Here is a 10,545-nt window from a genome sequence, read left to right on the forward strand (position 1 = left end):
GAGAAGGGAATGAGTGCCAGTGAGGACGCTGGGCTTCGAAGGGGAGTGAATTGTGAGATTTCACATCCGTTGGGGAGGATAACGAAACATTCTACGGTGTGGAAACCTCTCTCTAGCAGACACATTTTAAAAACCTTGAGGGAAAGCCCAAAGAAGACAATATCTACTGGCGATGGGCTTGAACCGTTACAAATGGTATTAGAGCTAGACACCGGGCGACGTGCCAGTGAAGAGACTCAACCTTGAAGGGGGGTGGACACGAGGCAGTGTGCCAGCAAAGATGTTGGGCCCTGAAAGGGGGTGGATTGGGAAATCCCACATCGATTGGAGAAGGGAACGAGTGCCAGAGAGGACGTTAGGCCTCGAAGGGGAGTGAATTGTGAGATCCCACCTTAGTTGAGGAGGAGACTGAAACATTCTAGGTTGTGGAAACCTCTCCCTAGCAAACGTGTTTTAAAAACCTTGAGGAAACGCCCGAAAAGGAAACCCAAAGAGGACAATATCTCTTAGCGGTGGGCTTAGGCCGTTACAAGGAGCATCTGAAAACGTCAAAAAAGGAGTTCGTTGCAGCATTTACATCAATGTTTGTAAGAAAGCAATGATTTACCTCATTAAGGTTTCCAAGGTGACCAATTCTAAAGACTTTGCCAGCAACTTTGTTCAGGCCAAGTCCCAAGCTCAAATTGTATCTCTTCCATGCCCTTCTCACAATTTCTGAACTGTCAATATAAGAAGGAACAAGCACAGCAGTCACAGTATCACTGTACCATTCCTCTTTTTGTGTACAGTTCTTCAACCCCCAAGCCTCCACAGCAAGCCTACATTTCAATTTCACCAACAAAATAGTTTCAGAACACAACTAACACAATGAAGTTTCAGGTAATTCACTGATACGCTACCTCGTCGCTTTGCCGAGACGGCTGTGTCGAGCAATCACATTGTCGATACCTTCCTCGAAAAGAAGATCCAGAGCTGCCCTTAGTCCATACAAGAGCTGAATGGAAGGAGTGTATGGCCAATATGTTCCTAGTTTGTAGAATTTGAGGTAGTCTTTCCAGTCAAAGAAAACCTTAACCGATGTCGAAGTTTTGGACGCCTCGAGCGCTTTCGGGCTGGCACATATGATTCCAATTCCTGTTGGGAGAGAAAGAGCCTTTTGGGAACCGGTTAAAGCGACGTCGACTCCCCATTCATCCATCCGAAAATCAAGTGCACATATCGACGACACTCCATCGACCAGCAAAAGAGCAGGATGCTTGTACTTATCTGTGAGTTCGTTTTCAAAACTTATCTTTATTTTCGGGAACCATAGTAAAGAAATGGTAAGAAAACAAGCACGATTTTCAAAAATAAAATGAACCGAGCGACAGGGAGGAGCAGTAGCTCCGCTCCTTCTTTGTTCCTCTTTGCTTACCAAGTAGGAACCGAACTTTAGACAAGTCGTTGGTGACGCCCGTGGCTGTCTCGTTATGGACAATACAAATCGCCTTAATCGTGTGCCCGCCATCCTCAGCAAGCTTCGATTCCAGAACATCAAGATTGGCACCCTGGCCCCATTCGCTCTCCACGACATCAACGTTGAAGTTAAGGCGCTGCTGCTGATCAATCCAGAGCAGACTAAACTGGCCAATCAGAAAGGACACAATCCTATCTCCAGGAGACAGTGTGTTTGTAAGAGCACTTTCCCAGGCACCAGTACCTGAGACAAAAACATGAAAAATTAACGTAGGACGTTGTTGTTGTCGTTGTTTTTGTTCTTCAAACTTGAGGGAAGGGAAGTTACCAGTTGTGGGAATCATAAATGGAGTTCCAGTAGTAGATTTAAAAATCTTTTTCACATCTTCAAGAAGAGTTTTTGTCAATGCAGGAATAGCAGGAGAACGATAATCCTCATTGTTTCGATTCATCGCCCGCAGAACTGGTTCCGGTATGTTGACCGGCCCCGGGACGAACAGATGGTTTTTTCCAGGTGCATATACATAATCCATTTTTCCTTCTCAAAATTCTGTCAGTTTTCAGCTACAGAATATAGAAAGAGTATATTAGATCTGTAGTATTCTTTGAACATTCAACTGTTTGGATTGCATCCCAAACTTTCGATTTTAGTCCTAACTTATCAAGATCTTTCATGTAACTGCCCAAATTCACCGCTAATAGATATTGTCTGCTTTGGCCCGTTACGTATCACCGCCAGCCTCACGATTTTAGGACGCATCTACTAGGGAGAGGTTTCCACACCCTTATAAGGAATGTTTCGTTCCTGTTAGCCTCACGGTTTTAGGACGCATCTACTAGGGAGATGTTTCCACACCCTTATAAGGAATGTTTCGTTCCCGTCAGCCTCACGGTTTTAGGACGCATCTACTAGGGAGAGGTTTCCACACCCTTATAAGGAATGTTTCGTTCCCGTCAGCCTCACGGTTTTAGGGCGTAGGGAGAGATTTCCACACCCTTATAAGGAATGTTTTGTTTCTGTCGGTCTCACGGTTTTAGGACGCATCTACTAGGGAGAGGTTTCCACACCCTTATAAGGAATGTTTCGTTCCCGTCAGCCTCACGGTTATATGACGCATCTACTAGGGAGAGGTTTTCACACCCTTATAAGGAATGTTTCGTTCCCCTCTCCAACCAATGTAGAATCTCACAATCCACCCCCCTTGGGAGCCCAGCATCGCACACCGCCCAGTGTCTAGCTCAAATACCATTTGTAACAGTCCAAGCCCACCGCTAGCAGATATTGTCCTCTTTGAACTTCTCCTCAAGGTTTTTAAAACGTGTCTGTTAGAAAGAGGTTTCCACACCCTTATAAAGAATGCTTCGTTCTCCTCCTCAACCGATGTGGGATCTCACAATCCACTCCCTTCAAATATCACGAGATCCAAATCCAATTTTTTAACTTATTAGAATCAAAATCGAAAGTATAGAAACATATTTGAAACTTACAAGTTCAAACCTTAAATTTTTTCACATATTCTTAAAAGTTGAAGTGTTTTCCCTTACATAGTACTTCATCTTACAACATGTTCTTAAAGAAAACAACACTCATAGAGGATGAGTTGATTAAATACATAAACAAACACAAGGATCAGTCAACAACCATGATGCTACTTTTACTCAACTAATCTCTCATCTCCCCTTAGTTTCCCCCTCATACTTTATAGCCATTAAATTGTGGGCTTAAGATCCCAGGGGACGTCAAAGCATGAACCAGAATCTGAAGCTATCTTTCATTAAGCTAATGAGGTTTATGAACATATTATAAGTTTAGTCCACAAACATTCAAAATTTTCGTTCAAACATGCTTATGAACCCAACTTTCAAAGCCCTATAATTCAAATTTTAAAGGGCTTCTTCAAGTTTCTAAACTATCAAAATCCCAACAACAATATGGCAATACAACAGTTGTTTTACACAACTTTTGTTCAAATATCCAAAACCCAGAAAAACCCATAAATCCAAAACCCAAAATGAACGATCAGAGCAGAAATCATCAAAGAAACAGAGCAGAAACCCCAGAAAACCACAAAATGAAAGGCAACAGAGAGCAAAATGAAGAACAAAGAGAAGCAATCAGAAGTTAGAACAGTACAAGGAGAAGGAGAAATAGAAGCACCTTGAGAGAGAAATGGAATGGAGTGGTAGAAATGATTTCCGGGGAAGTTGGGGCAGAGAAACTGAGAAATGACAAAGAAGAACAGAGCAGAGAGTTGAGAATTGTTTGATATAAGAGAGATTTAGAGATGGGTTCCAATCAGGCGTCGCCGTGGCAGATAAGACCCACACCAAATTGGTTCCTTTCGTTTATTGCATGGCTGCCTTTGCTTCTCCTAATTTCTTTCCTTCTTTCTTATCTCATTCAATTGCTAACACAATATATTTATACTAAGATATTATTAATCTAATCCGTCCCTCTACGGAAAGATCAATCGGTTATCTCTAGAGTATCTTTTATTCGTAGAGTGACGGTTCTTCCACTCAGCACTACCGGATCACCAAGGTTGACTTTCGTCCCTGCTCGAGGAGTGGGTCTTACAGTCAAGCTCCCTTCTGTCTTTACACTTGAGGGCCAATCTTCTTATGAGCCGAGGAAACCTTTGCACACCTTTGTTACCTTTTGGAAAGCCTATGAACCATAGAAACTATCCCTTGACTCATAGGGTCGTGACACAAGTTTAACTTAGTAAATAAGATAAGAAGGTACTTATCGATATGAATCTCCACATTAAAAGAAATATTTTTAAGAATAATATTATTCTAAGGTTAAAAGGTTAAAATCGTCATCCTACATTAAAGTTATATTCTTTTCGGAGAAAAGATGTAACTTGTAATTCAAAATTATTAGAAGATATTCGATCAAAAGGCTAACATGAATATAATTGACGGGTGATTGATATTATAGAGGTTTGAACCTTTGACTCAAATAAAGGAATATATATCAATAGTCATTAAAATTATGCCCTCGAGAATCTTCCCGACCAAGATTTCTTTTGTTCTAATCACCTAAAACACGAAAATTGTATATTTGAACTGTATCAGTTGTCTCTATTTATCCCCCTCGAGAATGAACAAAAAAGGAAAAATGAATCGTGTCACTCGGAATCCCTGAACCCTTCCCTTCTCCTTCGGTACTAGGTGAGTCTAAGGAAGCAAAATAAACTACAAACGCTCCTATCGAGTAAAAGGCATGAGATTCGAGCTCCCCTCCCGCCCCGCCCCGTGTTGAACTAAAAATTAAATAAATAAAAAACACATAAATATTAGATATTATTTGTTTTAAGTAATTTATTTAATAATTATTCCTTAAAAAAAGCAAAGGAAATGCTTGAGGTTGAGACAACAATAAGAAAGATAATGTGATAATGTTCCATATGAGTGTCGACCACATTTTCATTTATTAAATTTAGTCCACACATCACTTATTTATTTATTTATTATTTTTTTTAAAAGGTTGAGAAAAATTTGAGCAATGAGCAAACAAATGTGAGGGCCAATCTCCATATATTATTATCTAATGTTACTTTAATAAGACAAAACATTACATTATGATAATTATAAAACCCATGATATGAGTTTCCTTAACTTTATTGTATTATTGGATCATTTCAACATGCAACTACTTCGATAATGTCTCGATTTAATTATATTATTGTTGCACAATCTCGTGTTGAATTGATTATAAAGTGTTATATTCTCGAGTAATAGGTTAAAAGATTCAATTCTCTGTTCCATTACAATAATTTATCGAATTTAGATTTAGGGTAGTTTCCTCCGTATTTTAGATAAATTTATTTGTTATGAAAGTAAGATAGCTAATATAACAAGTCATGATGCAATTTAATCTCCAGTGGTTTTTTCTATTGAGATTTGTTGAGTAAGCTGCAAGATGTCCTATTTACAAGAACAAGATCTTTGAGAGGTCGTTGGCAGAAGCTAATGGCCCCTTGCAGAAATAATATAAACTAAGACATCAATCATGCGAAACGTCAAGGAAGATGTGAAGATAATGTTGTTCAAATTATAATAAGATGTTGCAATTCATGTCATTAAGAGGAAGAATCAAGCTTCATTTATTCTTGGATGGTTACAACTTTTGGGTGGATGGTAACCTAGAGTTATAGTGTTTCTTTAATGTACTTTAAGACTTTTATTTAATTTAACGTTACACTTACATAATGACTAATTATGGTCATAAAGTATGAAAGTTACCATTGTTAAAATGCTACTCGGAAGACCAAAGGTTTTCATTTTGAGATTATATAAAGCCATGTATGTTATCTTTGTAAAGTAGACTTGGAAAATGTAGTAAAAAAAGCATTGTGCCTTTAGTCAATGACGAAGCTTCTTTGTAAGTCTAGATAGTTTAGGTTGCATGTTTAGAATTATTCAAACTTGACATAATCAATTTTGCTGGTGGAGTGATTCAAATCTCAAATAAGTGTTCTTGCGTTGAGATATTTAAACAACAGGGTAATCTAAGTCTTACTTTCCGTTGTAGTGATTCCTTATTAGAAAATGGAAAGTCAAATAGTTAAAAAGAGGTTTCCTTGAAGATCCTAGATGAAGAAGAGACGTTGGAGCACATTGAGGATGACAAGATGCCGAAAGAAGCATGAGACACATTGATAATGCTTTTCTAAAAAAAGAACGATGAGTGGTTATAACTTTTATCAAGCAAGTTGTTAACAATCTTACAACCTGACATTACAAACTTTTAGTACTTACACAAGTTCAAGTTGATCAGTTGGGAGATTAATGAAATAGATTTGAAGTCTGTCGTTGGAAAATCTTGAATGAATAGGGTCATCAGACACAAGTTGTGACCAAAATATAGAATCTTGGTTATTGCTTACAAGGATGACCCAGTCAACCATCACTTCTAGAGTTTAAAAAGTTGTTAGCCAATCAAGAAGTGATGATTAAGCAAATAAGAAGGCATCATGTTGAAGAGTGAAGAAGAAGTGCTCTACAAAAGTAAAAGTCGGAGCAACAGTGAGTCGCCCACTCAATGTAGATACAAAAATATTGACAAAGGAAGAAGTCACCGAGGAACCCAAAACCTTCCTTGGAGAGCTCAGAAGAACGACAATAGGAGTACTCGAGGGAAGAGATTTGAAGGCATTTGCTACAATTGCGGAAGGAAGGGTCACATGTCCAAGAAAAAGTCTTGTCGAAAAAAGCAATACGACAACCTTAGAAAGTGGCCTCTCATTTTTCAAAATTTAAGGTCCATCGGTCATCATATGTCTTGAGCTCTAGGAAAGTCTAACAGTGGAGGAGGAGTCAATATTCAATATAGTTGACCTCTCAATCTACCCATATTGAAAGACACGCGACTACTACTAAATGCTAGCTGGAAGCTCCCCTTATTAAAAGACATTTGGCAATGCTCTATAATCCTACGCCATTCCAGGCTAGAATAGTAAAAGGTAGACTCTCCATTAGGCACAACCAGTGCTCCTTCTAGTGTGTTAGGGGCCGTAAGTGAGTGACATCACATTCCTATGTGTTAAGTAACCCTCACTAATCAAGGTGAGTTCACAACTAGGGGTTGTGTCTCAACCATCCCTATATAGACCTAATCGATATAAGGGCTCTAAATGTTGCTCAAGGATCAAGGAATGATAAAATATAGGCTAAGGCTCACTAACAAGTCATACATATACTCTATGGCACCTGACCTCTAGTCCACAAGTTAATTAAGGCATACATAAGTATTCCAACCTCCTAACATGCTTCTAGGGACAAATGACATTAAATCATAAACTATACCTATCTGCACAACATACATGCATATTGAGCAAGTTACGGTCAAACAATGAATGTACCAGCCAAGAATCATAAATTCTTCGGAAACAAGCAAGTTAGGGTCGATAGAAAATTTTGGGTCTACAAATATGGGTATTATAGGTCCAATCAAACTACAAATATGACAACTGAATTAAATTCGACTGGTTCAACTTGACTGATCATTCCACTTCAAATATGGGTATCATAGGTTCAATTAAACTAGATTGGACTAGTCCAACTTGACCGATCATCCATAACCTCTGGATTGTAGAACTTGCATACGCCCTTTCCCTTTTTCGTTCATGTTTTCAACTTTTAGTGATTGATTCTGACCTGATAACTTTTTACTCTTCATAAAAGTTATAGATATTATCAAGATGAATCTAATGGAACGCAAAACCATTGTCATACGCAGAGGCCATTAACATGTTAGCTAAGTTCTTATATTTAATCCACTAGCTAGAACGAGTTGAAAGGTGGGTCATGTGGAAAATTTGATATAGGGTGCATTTCACATCACAACAACCGAAATGATATGGGCCCTTTTTTACTCCTCAATAACCAAGAAGTACTCGAGAAAGTCTAATTCGAATTAGACAAACAAGTTGGGAGAAAAAGTTAGGTGACAAGTTGGGAGAAAAAGTTAGGTGAGAGAGTTAGATGTGAAAATTATTATACATCCCTGATAATTGCGTCGTTGTGCCTAGGTTTTGAGGGCTCTCAGCCACATGGATAGTTCAATGTGCTCATCAGCGCCTGACCCTGAGATGTGGATCATCCAAGGCACATTAGCATGGCGTACTTCTCCTGTTTGAACCGGGGTTTGAAACCAAACTTCTCCTCAGGAGGATAGATGGGTCGATTCAGGTGAGATCCAATGTAGATCCAACTTTCTATTCACTCGTGGGATCCGGGCGGTCCGGGGGGGACCACCTCGGCTCCTCTCTTCTCGAGAATCCATACATCCCTTATCAGTATATGGACAGCTATCTCTCGAGCACAGGTTTAGGTTCGGCCTCAATGGGAAAATAAAACGGAGCACCTAACAACGTATCTTCACAGACCAAGAACTACGAGATCGCCCCTTTCATTCTGGGGTGACGGAGGGATCGTACCATTCGAGCCTTTTTTTTCATGCTTTTCCCGGAGGTCTGGAGAAAGCTCCAATCAATAGGATTTTCTTAATCCTCCCTTCCCGAAAGCGAAAGGAAGAACGTGAAATTCTTTTTCCTTTCTTCCGCAGGGACCAGGAGATTTGAAAAAGGATCTTAGAGTGTCTAGGGTTGGNGACCATTGCGTAGGAAACATTGCACTTCTATCCAATTGTGAGTGAATCTTTATAATTGGTCCATTTGGTCCATATCCTAACAAATAATATGTTAAATAACCAAAAAGAATTATAACAGGACAATTATTTGGGTTAATTCAAAAGCATTATTATCAATAATATTTTTTTAATATCTCTTGTATTATTATATTGAATAATTAAAATTTAAAATTATTTCAATCCATTATGAGCATAAATTTATTAACAAATTTAATTAACTAGTTCAATACTGATTAATTAATGATTTAATATTACAATTAATACGTATAATAATAATTTCATACCCCAAAAAATGGAGAACTACCTCACATCTCCTCAGCCAACGCCATTGCCGGATTAAGTTCTTTATGTATGCTGTCTTTATTATTTCCCAACAATTTGGTGCTAAGCGGAAGAGACAACCACCTGAAGCCCGCGGTGGTTGCTTGGCGATCGGTCACCTCCATCTGCTAAGTGCGTCGGAGACATTTCAAATAGGTCCAGTCCTAACGTAAACAACAACGAGCTTCGAAAATGTATTTTGTTTGAGAAGAGGATTGTTGGAGTCTCACCTTAGAGAGGTCTATAAGAGCTTATGCCAAGATCCGTTGATCCTATCAGTTTGGTCGTAGGTATTTAATATTTGCTTTATTCCAAATAAACTAAAATAATTTATTTGCTTCATAAAGGGGATTCCAAGTTTCTCATAAAATTATTCCTAAACTGATGAATGTGTACAGAATTGAGATGAAGTTAGGTGGATTTAAAACAATTTCAAGAGGGTTCTTTGGGATGCATGTGACTCCGACACCCATTTTCATATCTATAACGACTCTAATTTTCTATTAACTTAGAGTCGTTATTGTATGCATGACATAACTTCTTTTTGCATTTCAAACAATACAAAAAAAATATTTAAATAAAGTTAAATTTAAAAATAGCAATACTAGCCTAAAATATACGAAAATAAATATACGAAAATGAATGCAACTACCCTATGCAAGTTCCATGGTCTTTCATGGGATGATGACGTTATCAACCGTATAGAGTGTCTTGCCTTTACCTGAAATATAAAAGTACTATATTACTTGAGTATTTTAAGAAATAATTATGTGACCCATTATTGGGATTGGAGAATGCAAATTCATCCAATTATGACTAGGGACCTGTAATTCAAAACCATAGTTTAGGTGGCCTCTAGTCCAGGTAAATTGGATGGGTAGTACTTCTCTACACACAACGCACATGTGAGAGCAAGGGCCCCCTAGGCGGGCTCGCACACCCCCTAAGCTTGCATGGTTGCGCTAGTTGGCTGTAGTCGGATGTTCAAAAGTACAACGATCGTCGTGTATCATGCCGAGCATGATGATCATCTGATCATCATAGTGTTTGTGTCCGTACTCATCATATAAAAGGGGAAGTATTCCAATGTAAGTGAACGTAGAATATGCATGAGGTTAGTATACTTTTCATCTTAACCATTCATGCAGCATGACCTTATTCATTCCTCGCATATTACGCTAACATATTACACTAATAACATGCATGCATAAACTTTCGTACATTACATCATTCATAACACTACTTAAGAGTCGTAGCATGTCATGCATTTCATTGTCAAGCATATACAAGTCATCGTGCAACACGACATCTCATACATACGTTCATCGTATCATAAGATATCATCATATCATTGTAAAAGATTGATTTACACGTCTTAGTTGAACAAATATCTCAATTATTCTCCAAATTAAGCATATAATACTCATAGATATTCTTTAAGTCGATGGCTTATAACATTTAACATTTATTGCAAAAGATATATTGTATGTAACATTATTAATTGGTCCATTGATAGGCATGTAATGGAATCAAAAGGGCCACACTACTATTCAGCCTTTCTAAATATGATATAAATCCTTCCAAATCTGTAAAACTCAAGCCCACCACAA

The 10,545-nt window shown here is 38.2% G+C and overlaps 1 protein-coding gene across 1 annotated transcript in view; it reads right to left on the reverse strand.

Annotated features, from left to right (window-relative positions):
- The window catches only part of LOC111780582 (serine--glyoxylate aminotransferase-like), a 4,866-nt gene extending 1,040 nt beyond the window's left edge, over positions 1-3,826 (reverse strand). Inside the window, exons 1-5 of the mRNA XM_023661016.1 lie at positions 3,614-3,826; positions 1,784-2,019; positions 1,415-1,699; positions 900-1,266; positions 608-818 (exon numbers count right to left, since the gene is read on the reverse strand). Of these exons, the coding sequence (XP_023516784.1) occupies positions 608-818; positions 900-1,266; positions 1,415-1,699; positions 1,784-1,988 (1,068 nt within the window). The 5' untranslated portion in view covers positions 1,989-2,019; positions 3,614-3,826. The remainder of the gene's footprint in view (positions 1-607; positions 819-899; positions 1,267-1,414; positions 1,700-1,783; positions 2,020-3,613) is intronic.
- Between the last annotated feature and the right edge of the window lie 6,719 nt (positions 3,827-10,545).

Source organism: Cucurbita pepo, chromosome LG18, assembly GCF_002806865.2.
Source record: "Cucurbita pepo subsp. pepo cultivar mu-cu-16 chromosome LG18, ASM280686v2, whole genome shotgun sequence".
NCBI lineage: Eukaryota > Viridiplantae > Streptophyta > Magnoliopsida > Cucurbitales > Cucurbitaceae > Cucurbita > Cucurbita pepo.